Source organism: Lampris incognitus, chromosome 12 (genome assembly GCF_029633865.1).
Source record: "Lampris incognitus isolate fLamInc1 chromosome 12, fLamInc1.hap2, whole genome shotgun sequence".
NCBI classification, from domain to species: Eukaryota; Metazoa; Chordata; class Actinopteri; order Lampriformes; family Lampridae; genus Lampris; species Lampris incognitus.
Genome location: NC_079222.1, coordinates 49572984 through 49591709, shown reverse-complemented (window position 1 = coordinate 49591709; position 18726 = coordinate 49572984). Strand labels below are relative to the sequence as shown.

At 47.3% G+C, this 18726-nt stretch overlaps 1 protein-coding gene across 1 annotated transcript in view; it reads right to left on the bottom strand.

The window, feature by feature from the left end:
• The window catches only part of LOC130121744 (membrane-associated phosphatidylinositol transfer protein 2-like), a 39373-nt gene extending 26431 nt beyond the window's left edge, over nt 1-12942 (bottom strand). The window contains exons 1-2 of the mRNA XM_056290620.1: nt 12865-12942; nt 2840-3054 (exon numbers count right to left, since the gene is read on the bottom strand). Of these exons, the coding sequence (XP_056146595.1) occupies nt 2840-3054; nt 12865-12942 (293 nt within the window). The remainder of the gene's footprint in view (nt 1-2839; nt 3055-12864) is intronic.
• Between the last annotated feature and the right edge of the window lie 5784 nt (nt 12943-18726).

The following is an 18726-nucleotide window of genomic DNA, read 5'->3' as shown; positions in this document are numbered from 1 at the left end:
ACATCTGTCACCATCTTACAAACATTCCCCATTCCTCTGTGAATAGCACACATGGCCATTGTAACTCTAGTTAATGGTTACGCCCATATTTGCATATGAAACTGGTCATTTGGTTTGGGTCGTCATGCTACTGTATTGTTTATAAGGGTGGGAGGGGGATACCTGCAGTCAGTTGAGACTGAAGAGGTCACTTAGATGGGTGATGAAACGTATCTGTCAAGAAACGTAGTGTCCAGATGACCTGAGTCAACTTTCTGGGACTTTTATATAGATATTTATCGGGATGTACTTTCCGTGTACTCCTTGGATTTTTAACTTTTTACATTTGATTATATTTCAATTATTCTTATTCTATTGATGTTCCACTTCTTTTGATACTCAGATTCGGGTTTTACCAAAGAATAATTTCACTGTTCATTGTACTTGTATGTGAGTTATGAGACGAATAAACCCTCGAATCTCAAATCATATCAAGTTGAACACCAGTTAGTCGTATGTGTGAACTATGTAAGAGGTGATACAATTCTCTCAGTCGGAGTTGATCAAACCTACCCTCACCCTACCTGGTTTTCCTCAAACCAATCTAAACATGTTAAAACATCTATTCTGGAATTAAGGGCTTTGAACGGAAATCCATGGTCCAATCTCAATAACACATCAAAAAACTCTACACATCAACTTTTGGATTTTATTTTTCTCCCCAACTGTACTCTTCCGAGCTGGCTACAGACATGCCTCCTCCATACAGGTGGAGACATACACCACATGCCTCCTCCGATACATAAGGAGTCGCCAGCCGCTTCTTTTCACCTGACAGTGAGGAGTTTCACCAGGGAGACTTAGTGCGTGGGAGGATCACGCTATTCCCCCCAGTTCCCCCTCCCCCCTGAACAAGCGCTCCGACCGACCAGAGGGGGCGCTAGTGCCAGGAAACATACCCACATCCGGCTTCCCACCTACAGACACGGCCAATTGTGTCTGTAGGGACGCCTGACCCAGCCGGAGGTAACACGGGGATTCGAACCGGCGATCCCCGGATCGCTGCTGGTTTCACACTACAGGACTTCAAGTCATTAAGAATCTCCACAGAGCTTTTGCCTGGTCAGTACAGTCGTCCAGAGAGTTCCCCAGGTTTGAGGCCTGGAACATCAAAGCAGCCTCCCTACTCTGGTTATGGGTCCCTTCAGGCACGATTAATAGACTGGCAATGGAGGAGCTAAGAGCTTTTGTGGTTGATAGGATATAAAAAATTAAGAGATGTATGGAGGTGCTATGCCATTAAGAGCTTTGCGGGTAATTAACAGGAGCTAAAAATCAATTCCAAAAGAAACTGGGAGCCGGTGCAGTTTGGCCAAAACAGGAGTGATATGCTCTCTTCTTGGTCTTGTTTAAAAGTCTAGCAGCAGAATTCTGCGTGAGTTTCAGTTTCTCTACTGGCTTTTTTTTGGGATGCCAGTAAAACGTGCATTGCGACGGGCTAACTCGCTGCGAAAAGCGTGAATTAATTCCTCAGCATCCTGTTGTGTTGGAAATGGACATACTTTGGCAGTGTTTCTCGGGTGGAAGAAAGCTGTCTAACCCCCCTCCCCCCTTTACTAATATGGGGTTTAAAACTTAAATCTGAATCTGAACTGAAACCCAGACATGTAGCTTGTGATTTGGTCCGGAGAGCCAGGTTCCTAGGCTTATCAGAAATGGTGTCTCATGGGGTAGTGTAGTGGTCTACTCCGTTGCCTACCAACACGGGGATCGGCGGCTCGAATCCCCGTGTTACCTCCGGCTTTGTCGGGCGTCCCTACAGACACAATTGGCCGTGTCTGCGGGTGTGTGTCCTGGTCGCTGCACTAGCGCCTCCTCTGGTCAGTCGGGGCGCCTGTTCGTGGGGGGAGGGGGAACTGGGGGGAATAGCGTGATCCTCCCACGCACTACATCCCCCTGGTGAAACTCCTCACTGTCAGGTGAAAAGAAGCAGCTGGTGACGCCACATGTAACGGAGGAGGCATGTGGTAGTCCGCAGCCCTCCCTGGCTCAGCAGAGGGGGTGGAGCAGCGACCGGGACGGCTCAGAAGAGTGGGGTAACTGGCCAAGTACAATTGGTGAGAAGAAGAAGGGGGAACATATACATATACATATACTTCCTGTCTGAATACATATACTTCCTGTCTGAATACATATACTTCCTGTCTGAAAACATATACTTCCTGTCTGAAAACATATACTTCCTGTCTGAATGCATGTACTTCCTGGGTGAGGGGCGCCTCACTTATGTAAGCCCTCAAACTGGTGGCGAGCGGGTGACCTGAGGCTGCTGTCTGATTGGTTTCTTCAGATTTTCCAGGGGGCGCAGTTCTGTGCACCCCAGACACGCCCACTTTTGCCGGCAGCGAATTGGTATTGTTTTAATGTTTTTTGATCTCATGTGATTGGGCAATTCTCGTGGCTGTCAATCATGTTCACACCCACCACCACGCCTCGTCTCGACTGTCAATCATCCACCGTCTACGAACCCTGATCAAATCTATAGGCCACACTGTCCTTCTTAATAACTCTGTGACTGTGTGGACATTAAAGCAGCTGTCGGGTGGGCTGCGCCGAGGCACATTGCGCCCCCCCCCCAAACATTTTTAGCATCAGCCGCCACTGGCTATGTATATTCTGTCTGTGTGCCACAACTCATTTCATCAGATCATCGAATTTTGTGGGGAATCCAACCCTGAGGCAGACATTTGGAGCCATTATATTGCAGTAGGTGTGATGCGCTTCAGGTGAGAAAGACCAATGTGTCAGAGCATGTGAGGCCTTAATGTCTGGCCAGGTAAAACCCGTGCATGTCTCTCACCGTGTCCGTGTGTACGGGTAAGCGTTCCAGGACTCCTCCTCAACTCGCAGGGCAGCTTGTGGGAGAATGGCACAAAACCAGGACGGGATGTGTTTGCCGATGTGATAGACCTTGTGTGTGTACTGACCCGTGCCCCCGGGGCCATCCTCGTAGGGTTTATTCTCCAGGATCTCCACCCCACTGCCTTCTCCACAACTCTCCTCCCGGCTCTTCTTCTGCAAGGCGACAAAGACGGGGTAAGGGCAGGGAGGATGGTAAGGGGGGGGGGGATTCAGAGTTACCCTACAGAGAAGAACATGTTTTCTACAATCCATCTAGCAAGGTGTATTTGTTATTTGCTGTGTTGGTTTTCCAGATCTGTTATGCATCCTATCCATCCTAGGACCATGCCCACCCCCCCAAAAAAGAAGAAAAAAACCCACTCAAACATACACAGATACAGACAGTTAGATGCAAACAGACACACAAAAAACAAAAACATAACGAAGCAGGACAAACCAAGCCTTTTGCATCACGATGAGTGACGCCACAGAGAAAATCTGCCGAGTACCCAGCTAAACACCAGCCACACTGCAGGGTCTGCTCGTTTCCTCCTTTCACTTTACCCCCTTTACCCCCATTTCTGCTGATACGCTACGTTCCTCCTCTTAGCTCAACTCCTCTTACTTACTGCACACTTCCTTCAACCTCCTCTTTAGGAATCACAAACACTTCATTTGGCATTTCATGTCATTCACTTACACACATGAAATATGGTGCAACACAAAGACAACAACACACCCAAAAACTACAGGAACACACATATCCAAACTAACACACATATCCACACTAACACACATATCCAAACTAACACATATATCCACACTAACACACATATCCAAACTAACACATATATCCAAACTAACACACATATCCAAACTAACACACATATATCCAAACTAACACATATATCCACACTAACACACATATCCAAACTAACACACATATCCACACTAACACACATATCCACACTAACACACATATCCACACTAACACACATATCCAAACTAACACAGGAGAACAAACACCAGCCAGGATGACTGTGGGAGCTGCTGGTCTGCATGGGCTAGCAGCTAGCTTAGCCTGCTCTGCTTCCGCATCCTGTCAGACCGCCCTTGGTGTTTCAGTCTTCTGGGGCAGCTCCAGGCAGGGCCGTGGTCCCTGGGCCCACAGGATGCAGCAGACCAAGCTCTCCCAGCTGATCCAGCACCAGCTCTCCCAGCCATCAAACGAAGACACACACTTAGACACCGACGTGGACAAAGACACTGCATGGACGGTGCTGGGTGAGGCCGTCACGAATGTGAGTTTGTGCCGCCATCTTCCCACCTATCAATGCACCACACAGCCTCAGCTGTAATAACTATGACTATAATTATAATTTATAATTATAATAATTATAAAATAAATAATGTATGACTCCTCCGCTATGCTAACGAGCTACAGCTCAGTAGTAAATATGAGGCAGTAGTTGGTTGATGCAGAGTATTCACCCTTACTGCAATAATCAATATTACTTTGCACCATATCATTCAGACCGTCTATATCAAAATTTTATCACACATTTTCAGCAAAAGCTACCGCCACCAGCATTTTAATGTGTGTATGTGTTTGTGAACTTCCGCTCTACATGTGTGTGCCTGTGGTGTGTCCAGCCGGGCTGCAGGTTTTCATATGCAGCCTGCAGTCACAGCCAGTTGAATGGGTAAACTAATTCACTGGTGCCTGACCAACACAGATATCTCCAATGAAAGGCAGCAGATGGTCCAGACACAGGGATCCTGTGAATCAGAGCTTTGTATTAGCCTGCTGCTACTCAGAGGGAGCTGGGGATTACATCTCACTTTGTAAACACACCTCATCTACTTAAGACGCTCTCCAGTTACACTGCAGCAATCCCACTTATTGCAGCAAACTGTAACGCTGGAAACTACGCATTCAGATCAGCAGAAACACTTCTCCCTCTGGTACCTGATTTGGCAAACTAGTTTCATTACCATGAAGTTTTAGATCAGGCAATCAATCAACTTAACAATCAGAAACAGAATTAGAAGCACTTTATTTGTCATGCCATTTCATGCATTTGCGCACCTGAGATGAAACGAACCATGGTTTCCCCCAGCCCACAGCAGTACAACACAAAGACAAAACACTCATCCAAACTACAAGAACACAAACATCCACACTAACACATGTGACTAAACTAACAGGAGAACCAACGCCGGCCAGGATGACTGTCGGAACTGCCGGTCTGCATGGGCTAGCAGTTAGCTTAGCCTGTCCCGCTTCCGCGTCCTGTCAGACCGCTCTCGGTGTTTCCTCCTTGTCCACAGCTCCGGACAGGGCCGTGGCTTCTTGGGCCCACAGGACACAGCAGACCAGGCTCCCTCAGCCGATCCAACACCAGCTCTCCCAGCCAGACACCTTCAACACACCTCCCCACACTCCACACGACGACTCTAAAAACACAGTCAAGGCTAGGCGAGCCCACCGCCAGACCGCCCTCGGTGTTATATGAACAACCGGTCTGGATGGGCTAGCAGTTAGCTTAGCCTGCCCTGCTTCCGCCTCCTGTCAGACCGCCCTCGGTGTTATCGGAACTACCGGTCTGCATGGGCTAGCAGTTAGCTTAGCCTGCCCTGCTTCCGCCTCCTGTCAGACTGCCCTCGGTGTTATCGGAACTGCCGATCTGCATGAGCTAGCCGTTAGCTTAGCCTGCCCTGCTTCCGCCTCCTGTCAGACCGCTCTCGGTGTTATCGGAACTACCGGTCTGCATGGGCTAGCAGTTAGCTTAGCCTGCCCTGCTTCCGCCTCCTGTCAGACCGCCCTCGGTGTTTCCTCTGCGGGCACAGCTCCGGGGCAGAGCCGTGGTCCCTGGGCCCGCAGGACGCAGCAGACCAAGCGCTCCCAGCCGATCCAGCGCCAGCTCTCCCAGCCGTCAAACCAAGACAAACTTAGACGCAGATGTGGACACTGCATGGACGGTACTGGGTGAGGCCGCCGCAAACGTGAATTCGCGCCGCCATCTTCCCACACCGGAAGCGGAACAAGAGCGTTTAAGAGCATTTCAATGTCTATTTTGAATCAGCTGGATTCAAACTTATTTGCTCCCCAGCCTGATTGCCATGTCTGGTTGAATGTCTGTGAATGTTCTCATTCATCCAGGTCATGGTTATCCAAAGGAATTGAATCAAGTGCAGCTGGACTTGCACTTGCTTGTCTGGTTGAATGGGACAGAGTGTCGGGTACTCAGTGGACGTAATCAGTCAGATACCATTTATATTTTTGCAAGTGAGTTGCATGTGCACTGTAGTGTGCACAATGCATTACTGATAAACCGAGTTATGTTCTGCAGTATGGCGTTCTTAGGGACTAGTAAAGGCATTGTGTAAATGCAAATGATTATCATCGTTATTATTAACCGATGTCACAGGGTGCTCCAAAAATGAGATTAAACAAGCAGCTACAGCATGTCTTGGAAAGACTTTAGGGGGGGGGGTATCATTAAGGAAGGTCAGGGGATGCAAACAGCTGGAAAATGGCTGTAATCTAGCAAATAATGTAATTTAGAGGAGCAAAGGACCTTAAATGGCCTCCCCTCTCCTCGGCATCTCCTCTCCTTCACAGCAACAGAGAGAAAGGAACATGTCCACACATCACACGCACACTACATGGCCAAAAGTATGTGGACAGCCCTTCTAATGAGTGGCTCTGGATATGTCACCATCAAAAGACATGCGTGTTAGGGTGAGTACTCCTGTCTGTGCCCCTGACCAAGGCAATGGCAAGACGAACTGGAGTTGGTCCCCGGGTGCTGCACGGTGGCTGCCCACTGCTCCTAGCTACACGGCTAGGGTGGCTTAAATGATCAATACAGTATCTCAAAATAAAAACAAAACCATTTCAGTCACATCCAATGCTGGTCGGTGCATAAAAGCAAGCGGACAGCCACGCAGCCTCTATCGGTTGTAACGACCACTGGTGACTAGACTCGCTAGCCCTTGGCTAACGGGTCGGACCATTTAGTTGACTGGTTGGCGCAGTCACAGCAGCGGTGGTTCCGGGCTGCTGCCTGAATTCGCTACAGGGTCATACTGGAGAGCCCAGTGGCTTTCAGTGTGTCTCGGTCATAGGATGCCCCCTCAAATTTCTGTCTTGCTAGATCTTCCCCAGTCAACTGTAGGTCTGGTATTACGAAGTGGAAAGTCTCGGACTAACCCTTCAGCCGTGAAGCGGTAGGACTCACAAGCGAAGTGTAAAAATCATCTGTCCTCAGGTGCAACGCTCACTACCGAGTCCCAAACTGCATCTGGAAGCAACGTCAGCTCAAGAACCGTCGCGAGCTTCATGAAACGGGTTTCCGGCCCTGACGTCAACCCCATCCAACCCCTTTGGAATGAACTGGAACGCCGGCTGTGAATCAGGCCTTCTCCCCAACATCAGTGCCCAGCCTCACTGATGCTCTTGTGGCTGAATGGGAGCGAATCCCTGCAGCCATGTTCCAACATCTGGTGGAAAACCTTCCCAGAAGACTGGAGGCTGTTACAGCAGCATCAACAACAACAACAAAAAGGGAGGGGGGGGGCAACTCCTTTTTAGTGCCCATGGTTTTGGAAAGAGGTGTTCAACAAGTTTAAATGGATGTGATGTTTGGGTGTCCATATGCTCTTGGCCGTGTAGTGTAGATTAGAGAACGGAGCAGCAAATGGCAGGCCACTTCTCGAGTCTTAACACCTTGAATACTGTAGCGAATCCGGGGGGCAGGCGGGGACCGCCACAGCTGGGACGCGAACCCGGGTTTCCCACACCACGGGCGACTGCGCTAACCAGTCAACTAAAGGGGCCGACCCTTTAGCCGACCGGCTAGCGAGTCTACTCATTCATGCTCGTTACAATACTACTGCGATCCCCACTGATTGTATTGTGGAATACATGTTCTGGCAATACTCACAACCTGTACTGCATAAGCAGTGGTGGCTCACAGATGACTCACAGATGACACAGTTGTAAAGAACGACAGGGCAGAAAGACGAATTATGATAAAGTGACATGACAGCAAAATAAATATCACCCAATAAAGCTGCAGCTAAGAAGAAACATAGAAGTAAGCCATCCTATTTTGTCATTGTATTCTTGCTATTGTGTAGGAGCAGTGGGCAGCTGCAGCGCCCGGAGACCAGCTCCAGTTCTTCTTTCCATTGCCTTGCTCAGGGGCAAAGGCAGGAGTATTAACCCTAACATGCATGTCTTTTTCTGCCCCAGAGGTCAGAGATTAAATAAAAACACGGAGACGATAAACTACAAACTATCTGGAGTCGGCATGCAACTTGATTGATTGATTGGTTGATTTATTGGTTGATTGATTGATTGATTGATTGATTGATTGATTGATTGGTTGGTTGGTTGTTGATTGGTTGTTGATTGGTTGGTTGATTGATTACTGGAAGATCCACCTCATTTCAATGCAAGTTTGAACTGAAACTTCATCATTTCCAACATGAGCGTCAGCAGGGGCGCAACCGGGGGGGGGGAGGAGAGGGGTGCGGAGGGTGCAATGCACACAGGCGCCGCATCAGCCGGGGCGCCAAAAGACTTTACGCAACAACAAAAAAACAATTATTATAATTAAAAAATATAACGTGTAACTATATATTCTAATCCAAAACTTTTGGCGCCCCCGCCTGTGTGCATTGCACCCCCCCTGCACCACCACCCCGCTACGCCCCTGAGCGTCGGACGCTCATATAGCTGATAGGAAAGCGGAGTGGCAGCATTTGTGTGGGTGGGGGGGGGGAGTCTGATGGTCCGCGCTTAGTGACGTCACACACGTCCTTGTTCAGTGACTCAATTCACAGCGTGACGAGACGAGCAGAGCAGAAATAGCAGAGTGTGCAGGTAAAAAAACAACTCTATTTCTGCACCACTCCTACGTACTTCTCTGCAACTCCTGATTCCTCATACAATACCACACCTCCTCTCTCCTGGCACCCTGTCGTATGCTTTCTCTAAATCCACAAGGACACAATGTGCCTCCTTCTGGCCTTCTCTATACTTCTCCATCAACATTCTCAAGGCAAACACCACATCTGTGGTGCTCTTTCCTACCATGACACCATACTGCTGCTCGCTGATCATCACCTCTCCTCTTAACCTAGCTTCTATTACTCTTTCCCATATCTTCATGCTGTGGCTGATCAACTTTATACCTCTGTAGTTGGTACAGTTCTGCACATCACCCTTGTTCTTGAAAATCGGTACCAGTAAGCTTCTTCTCCACTCCTCAGGCATCCTCTCACTTTCCAGGATTGTGTTAAACAGTCTAATTAAAAACTCCACTGCCATCTCTCCTAAACACCTCCATGCCTCCACAGGTATGTCATCAGGACCAACTGCCTTTCCACTCTTCATCCTCTTCATAGCTGCCCTCACTTCCTCCTTGCTAACCCACCACACTTCCTGATTCACTATCCCCACATCATCCAGCCTTCTCCCTCTCTCATTCTCTTCATTCATCAGACCGTAAGAGTACTCCTTCCCCCTTCTCGGCACACTCTCCTCCCTTATCAGCACATTTCCATGTCTTCGCTGCCAGCTAAACATTGAAAATACTCATACTTGGACAGAAACCCCTCTCCAACCCATCAGCAAACACTTATCTCGGATGGCAAAATCAAAAATGCCAAGCCTAAACACCACTAGACGGAGAGAGGCGTGGACAGTAACAATCAGATGAGTCCAAAGCGAACCCAGAGGGCTGGACTCAGGTACCAGTAACACGGCCCAGCAGGCCACAGAAGGTTGGACCAGTCCATCTGGACACAAGCTTTATTGACAGATGCGTTTCATCGCTCGTCTGCAGGACCACTTCAGTCTCCTTCCGGTTAGTATCAGACCACCCCAACAGACCTTGACCCCAGTGTGCATGGTTAGCAGGAAGGAGAGCACTTCCTGCTAAGAAGTTCCCTTGTCTGATCCTAACCAAAGGTGTCATTTTACACCCTGGTGGTGTATTGTGGCTTTATGTGTTGTTTGGATTATTTCATTCGCCCATGTCTTTGTAGGTTTACGTTGGTTCAGGCTAGGTCAGGGTTGGAGTCTTGGGTGTTGTTTTAATCCTATTCTGAGGTGGTTGAATTTAGATTTTTGGATTGGTTTGGACCTCTAGCCATCCATTATCCGAGCCGCTTATCCCAGTAGGGGTCTCGGGACACTGGAGCCTATCCCAGCAGTCAATGGACGGCAGGCGAGGAGACACCCTGGACAGGCCGCCAGACCATCACAGGGACCACACACACACAAACCTAGGGACAACTTAGCACGGCCAGTTCACCTGACCTACATGTGTTTGGACTGTGGGAGGACCCCCGGAGGAAACCCACCCAGACACGAGGAGAACATGCAAAGTCCACACAGAGGACGACCCGGGACAACCCACCAAGGTTGGACCACCCCGGGGCTCGAACCCAGGACCTTCTCGCTGTGGGGTGACCGCGCTAACCACTGCGCCACCGTGCTGCCTGGTTTGGACCTCGTTTCAACCTTTTATGATAGTCTTGGGGGTACAGGGGAAGGACTCCAGCCGTGTGTGTACTACACAGAAGGGATTAGGGTCTCTATCCTCCTACAAACCCCATAGCGCCGCTGGTATACGTGACCCAACTGATAGGATTAGTGCCCCACTTTGGTGCGACACGTGAAGACTTAGGGGAGGCGGTGAGTGCAGAAGGCTGGACTGAGCCTGGCGGCTCTTGTCACCCAGAGCCGAGCACCAGGGGCCGCCATGTGGTTTCACGCCAGCTCTGAAGCGGTGTCGAGGCGTGTTCTTCTGCGGGGTTGTGGCAGATAGGCACCGGATGTGGGTCAGGCTCTTCTCGCTCCAAACATGAGACATGAAGCGTGTCCTCCCTAACGCCTGACCCCATTAGTGCGGGGAGGGGGGGCTGCAGCGCCCCCTAGTGGTGGCCGCAGCGCCCCAGTAGTGGCAGGTGGCTGTGTAACGCCTTAGACCCAACAGTATGCTGAACTTTCCCTGACGTACCAAGGCAGGAACAAATAAACAGATACATAAATAAAACGTACCTTGACTTTAAGCAGGGGGCGGGGCTGTGCTGAAGGTACATCTGCAACAATAAAGTGAGCGAACGCTCCATTCCAAACCTGCTACAATGACGTCATACTGCGGTCGCTCTGACCGTCGGCGGCTCTGCGCTGGGGGAGCGCAATGGCTGATGGGAATGTTAATGTTAAGATTTAAGATTGTGTTTTAATGATGTGGCGTTCATGTTGTGGTTTTTCGTGTGTTGTTGTTTTAGGGGTTCTGGGACATGGGGGGGGGCCTGGGGGGGGCTCGTTACGTTATCGTCAGTGCTGGTCCGTTCTGGCCGGTGTGAATAAAAGAGCTCTGCCCGGCTCGTGCGGTGTACGGGGGGCACGGAAGTTGCGATTACAAAGAGACCTCCGCCTCTCGACTCCTTCTTCGCCGCCTTTTCGTGTTAGTTGGCAGCCCCCCTACTTAAGACAGGCTGACAAACAGAGACAGACAGACAACCAGGCAGGCAGGCAGGCAGACAGACAGGCAGACAGACGGGCAGGCAGACAGATAGACAGACAGACAGACAGGCAGGCGGACAGACAGACAGGCAGGCAGACAGACAGGCAGGCAGGCAGGCGGACAGACAGACAGATAGGCAGGCAGACAGAGAGGCAGACAGACAGGCAGGCAGACAGACAGGCAGGCAGGCAGACAGACAGATAGGCAGGCAGACAGACAGGCAGACAAACAGAGACAGAGACAGACAGGCAGGCAGACAGACACAGACAGGCAGGCAGAGACAGGCAGGCAGGCAGGCAGACAGATAGGCAGGCAGACAGACAGGCAGACAAACAGAGACAGACAGGCAGACAGACAGGCAGAGACAAACAGACAGGCAGGCAGGCAGACAGACAGGCAGACAGACAGGCAGACAGACAGACAGACAGACAGACAGACAGACAGACAGACAGACAGACAGACAGAGACAGACAGACAGACACACAGGCAGACATCTTCCCGCGCGCCTGGCTGACCCTATCCTCTGCCGACCACGTGCAGAAGTGCTACGCAGCTCCTATCAGCAGGCAGCGCCCGTGTTCCGGGGGTGTGCGCTGTCCCATAAACGACGAGCTCGAGACTTACTTTTGACCATTTCACACTTTCAGTTCAGACAGAAATAACAGAAGTGGCTCCTTGCACACAGCGCAACTGTCATCCATCTGAAGTTAGGAAAACTGGCCAAGTTGTTGCTACCGAGCTGGCTTGAATGGGGTAATGTGGTCGTGTCACCTGCTCTGCAGTGACCTAGCCAGCACAGCAGCTTATTGTCACTCACTGGTTCGGTGACGATGTCCGATTTTTACCTGTCATGTCCCACTGAAATGTAAACTATGATTGTTTTTGTGAATCAATGTATGAAAATTGCCCAGGTGTTGGACACCACACCCAACCAACGTGAACTGGGTGCAAGTCTTCACGTTGCATGTGCGTGTCTGTGTGGACTTGCATACTTGTGCCGCTAAAGCGCAGGTGAAAGACAGTCCATGAGCATAGTATGCAGCACCGGCCTTCATCCACACTCTCCACCACTTGCCCTCCTCTGCCCCTACCTTCTGGCCTCCCAGTCGTTGCACACAAACCCAAATCCAGCTCACATATCGATGCGTGTACACTGGGTCAGGAATCAGTAACCCGGATAAAGAGCCCCTCCAACTGAGCACCTGAACTTTAGCTTCTTCATCGTTCCCCTCCAGACGGAAATGCCTGAGCAGGATTCAGCGGCCCATCCAGAGTCACGCAGAACCAAGTTCTCATCCTGCAGTCTCGGGGTGGAACGGAGGACCCGCAGGAGGCAGGACATTTGTACAAACACCGACGACAGACAGACAGACAGAGGGGTCTACACACCCGCACTGACAGCCGCTGTGCCACGTGGCGACGCTCAGCCACTCACCTGGATCATGTAGAGCTGGGCAATGCGGTACTCCTCCACGCTCATGGGCATCGGGATGCGGTACTCTTTGATGAGCATGGTGTTTTTTTGGGGGTGGGGCGGGCGGTGCGTGTAAGTATGTATTTCCCAGAGGCGGTGCAGAAGGTAAGCGCTCCCTTCGGCGAGCTGGACTACCAAAGCAGCACGGTCCAAAACACCAGGATGGGAGTCATCGTCTTTCACACCTGTGACTGGAGAAAGGTGAAAGAGCACTGAGTCAGGTCAACAGGGAGGAGAAAAACCATCAGGCCGGCGTGGAGGAAAAACCACGTCTGGGTAAGAGAAGGCGGCAAAGCAAAAGGGGAAAGTAGTAGTTCCTTATGACACACACATCAGTTCAGTCCCAAACACTTTACCTGTAAACCCGGGAGTGGCTAGCGGGCTACAAGAGGAAATATTAGCGTGTCTGTCTGCAGGATGATCCCTACTCACTAGCCAGCACTTCCTGTCTGTGTCCTCCTGCTGGAGCGCCAGCCCTCCTCCTCCTGATCTACTACAAGGTAATCCAATGACCCATAATGCTAAGACGTCCTAAATCTGGGCAGTGTATCAGCTCCTGTGACCGAGACAGACAGACAGACAGAGAGAGACAGACAGACGGACAGGCAGACAGACAGAGACAGACAGACAGACATACAGACAGACAGAGAGAGAGAGAGAGAGAGACAGACAGGCAGACAAACAGAGACAGGCAGGCAGACAGAGAGAGACAGACGGACAGGCAGACAGAGAGACAAACAGACAGACAGACAGGCAGGCAGACAGACAGGCAGACAAACAGACAGACAGACAGATAGATAGATAGATAGATAGATAGATAGATAGATAGAGAGAGAGAGAGAGAGAGAGAGAGAGAGAGAGAGAGAGAGAGAGAGAGAGAGAGAGAGAGAGAGAGAGAGAGAGAGAGAGAGAGAGAGAGAGAGAGAGAGAGAGAGAGAGAGAGAGACAGGCAGGCAGGCAGGCAGGCAGGCAGGCAGACAGATAGACAGACAGGTAGATAGACAGATAGACAGACAGATAGATAGATAGATAGATAGATAGATAGATAGATAGATAGATAGATAGATAGATAGATAGATAGATAGATAGATAGATAGATAGATAGATAGATAGATAGATAGATAGATAGATAGATAGATAGATAGATAGATAGATAGATAGATAGATAGATAGATAGATAGATAGATAGATAGATAGATAGATAGATAGATAGATAGATAGATAGATAGAGAGAGAGAGGGAGGGACAGAGAGAGGCACAGATATGGTTGTTGAATGTGTGTGTGTGTGTGTAACACGTGAGTTGGAGGGGTAAGGAAATACACAACCACGACTAGAACATGTGCAGGTCAGTTATAACTGGTTAGCTTTAAAACCATCTTCAAACCAGCACCAGATCCAGTTATTGGCCAAACTTAGTTTTTATTTCCTTAATCAGGAATCAGGAGCATTTATTTGTATATCGTTTCCCCCAGCCCACAGCAGCGCAACACAAAGACAACAACACATATATCCAAACTACAAAAAAAAAGCTGCATGGGCTAGCAGTTAGCTTAGCCTGCCCCGCTTCCGCGTCCTGTCGGACCGTCCTCGGTGTTTCCTCTGCGGGCGCAGCTCCAGGCAGGGCCGTGGTCCCTGGGCCCACAGGACGCAGCAGACCAAGCTCCCCCGGCCATCAAACCAAGACACAAACGTAGACGCAGACGTGGACAAAGACACTGCATGGACGGTGCTGGGTGAGGCCGCTGCAAACGTGAATTTACGCCGCCATCTTCCCACGCCGGAAGCGCAAGCGGAACTTCCGGTGTGGGGAGTTAATTGATTTTTGATTCCTTTTTTATCAACTTTTATTCAACTAGGCATATTTTTCGCCTGTTTAAAGTCAACCCTTATATGTGAAGATTGTTGTGTTGTAGTGTTGTTATTCGTGTTAAGTACACCGAGAGAGCCTTGAAACCGGAGTCAAATTCCATCTATGTGCAAACCTGCATGGCCAATGAACATGACTCTGATTCTGATTTTTCCTGAAAGAGACCAGGCTGGACACTCTGTTAATGGCATAGAATACTCATAGCATCAAATACTCCGTCTTGTATTCTGCTTTATGTAACACACACAGGTTAATGCAGCCACTTCACCAATGGCTACAGTTACTGAAAGCACAGTGTTGTCCATCAGGTATGGATGAATGGTCTGTGTGGACAGTGACAGTGCAGAGAGACATGAGCGACAGGAGAGAGAGGGGAGGCAGGAGAGACAGGAGGCAGGAGAGATAGGATAGAGAGGGGAGGCAGGAGCGACAGGAGAGAGAGGAGGCAGGAGAGACAGGAGAGAGAGGAGAGGCAGGAGACAGAGGGGAGGTAGGAGAGAGAGGAGAGAGAGGAGGCAGGAGAGACAGGAGAGAGAGGGGAGGCAGGAGAGAGAGGAGGCAAGAGAGACAGGAGAGAGAGGAGGCAAGAGAGACAGGAGAGAGAGGGGAGGCAGAAGACAGAGGGGAGGCAGGAGAGAGAGGGGAGGCAGGAGAGACAGGAGGCAGGAGGGATAGGATAGAGAGAGGAGGCAGGAGAGACAGGAGAGAGAGAGGAGACAGGACAGCGAGGGGAGACAGGAGAGAGAGGAGGCAGGAGAGACAGGAGAGACAGGGGAGGCAGGAGAGACAGGGGAGAGAGGAGAGGCAGGAGACAGAGGGGAGGCAGGAGAGACAGGAGAGAGAGGAGGCAGGAGAGAGTGGGGAGGCAGGAGAGACAGGAGAGAGAGAGGAGGCAAGAGAGACAGGAGAGAGAGGGGAGGCAGGAGACAGAGGGGAGGCAGGAGAGACAGGAGGCAGGAGAGATAGGATAGAGAGGGGAGGCAGGAGCGACAGGAGAGAGGACGCAGGAGAGACAGGAGAGACAGGAGAGAGGGGAGGCAGCAGAGAAGAGGGAGGCAGGAGAGACAAGAGAGAGAGAGGAGACAGGACAGCGAGGGGAGGCAGGAGAGACAGGAGAGAGGAGGCAGGAGAGACAGGAGAGAGAGGGGAGGCAGGAGAGACAGGAGAGTCAGGAGAGAGGGGAGGCAAGATAGAAGGGGGAGGCAGGAGATACAACAAAGAGAGAGGAGGCAGGAAAGGCAGGAGATGACATGTGGTCAAGACTCAGCCTTGATATGTGGTCTGCACCAGGTGAACCACCAGGACGCCCCATGACGAACATGTACATCTACATCCAAAGCTTATCGCCACTTCACTCTTTAGGACACCAACGTCATTTAAATATGACATACTGTATTTAAATATGACATACTGTGTCTAAATATGACATACTGTATTTACATGTGACATACTGTATTTAGATATGACATACTGTATTTAGATGTGACATACTGTAAATATGACATATTGTGTTTAAATATGACATACTGTGTTTAAATATGACATACTGTATTTAGGTGTGACATACTGTATTTAAATATGACATACTGTATTTAGATGTGACATACTACATTTAGATGTGACATACTGTGTTTAAATATGACATACTGTGTTTAAATATGACATACTGTGTTTAGATATGACATACTATGTTTAAATATGACATACTATGTTTAAATATGACATACTGTATTTAGATATGACATACTGTATTTAGATGTGACATACTGTAAATATGACATATTGTGTTTAAATATGACATACTGTGTTTAAATATGACATACTGTATTTAGGTGTGACATACTGTATTTAAATATGACATACTGTATTTAGATGTGACATACTACATTTAGATATGACATACTGTGTTTAAATATGACATACTGTGTTTAAATATGACATACTGTGTTTAGATATGACATACTATGTTTAAATATGACATACTATGTTTAAATATGACATACTGTATTTAGGTGTGACATACTGTGTTTAAATATGACATACTGTGTTTAGATATGACATACTATGTTTAAATATGACATACTGTGTTTAGATATGACATACTGTGTTTAAATATGACATACTGTGTTTAGATATGACATACTATGTTTAAATACGACATACTGTGTTTAGATGTGACATACTGTGTTTAAATATGACATTTTGTATTTATAAGTGACATACTGTATTTAAATAGGACGTACTGTGTTTAAATATGACATAATGTGTTTAAATATGACATACTTTATTTAGATATGATATACTGTATTTAGATATGACATACTGTGTTTAAATATGACATACTGTATTTAGATGTGACATACTGTATTTAGATGCGACATACTGTATTTAAATATGACATACTGTGTTTAGACATGACATACTGTATTTAGATTTCACATTCTGTGTTTAGATGTGACATGCTGTGTTAAGATGTTACATACTGTGTTTAGATATGACATGCTGTATTTAAATATTACATACTGTATTTAGATATGACATACAGTATTTACATGTGACATACTGTGTTTAAATATGACAAACTGTATTCAGATGTGCCATACTGTGTTTAAATATGACATATTGTATTTAGATTCGACATATGGTATTTAGATTTCACATACTGTATTTAAATATGGCGTACTGTGTTTAAATATGACATACTGTATTTACATGTGACATACTGTAAATATGACATATTGTGTTTAAATATGACATACTGTGTTTAGATGTGACATACTGTATTTAGGTGTGACATACTGTATTTAGATGTGACATACTGTATTTAAATATGACATACTGTATTTAGATTTGACATACTGTGTTTAGATGTGACATACTGTGTTAAGATATGACATACTCGGTTTAGATGTGACATACTGTGTTTAAATATGGCATACTGTATTTAGATGTGACATACTGTGTTTAGATATGACATACTGTATTTAGATATGACATACTGTGTTTAGATGTGACATGCTGTATTTAGATGTGACATACTATATTTAAATATGACATACTGTGTTTAGATTTGACATACTGTATTTAGATGTGATAGGCTGTATTTAGATTTCACATACTGTATTTAAATATGACGTACCGTGTTTAAATATGACATATTGTATTTACATGTGACATACTGTATTTAGATGTGACATACTGTAAATATCACATATTGTGTTTAAATATTACATACTATATTTAGATGAGACATACTGTATTTAGATATGACATACTGTATTTAGATATGACATACTGTATTTAGATATGACATACCGTGTTTAGATGTGACATACTGTGTTTAGATATGACATACTGTGTTTAGATGTGACATACTGTGTGTAGATGTGACATACTGTATTTAGATACCGTGTTTAGATGTGACATACTGTGTTTAGATGTGACATACTGTATTTAAATACGACATACTGTATTTAGATATGACATACTGTGTTTAGATGTGACATACTGTATTTAGATATGACATACCATGTTTAGATATGATATACTGTGTTTAGATGTGACATACTGTATTTAGATATGACATACCGTGTTTAGATGTGACATACCATGTTTAGATATGATATACTGTGTTTAGATGTAACATACTGTGTTAAGATATGGCATACTCTGTTTAGATGTGACATACTGTGTTTAAATATGGCATACTGTATTTAGATGTGACATACTGTGTTTAGATATGACATACTTTATTTAGATATGACATACTGTGTTTAGGTGTGACATACTGTATTTAGATATGAGATACTGTATTTAGATGTGACATGCTGTATTTAGATGTGACATACTATATTTAAATATGACATACTGTGTTTATATATGACATACTGTATTTAGATGTGATAGGCTGTATTTAGATTTCACATACTGTATTTAAATATGACGTACCGTGTT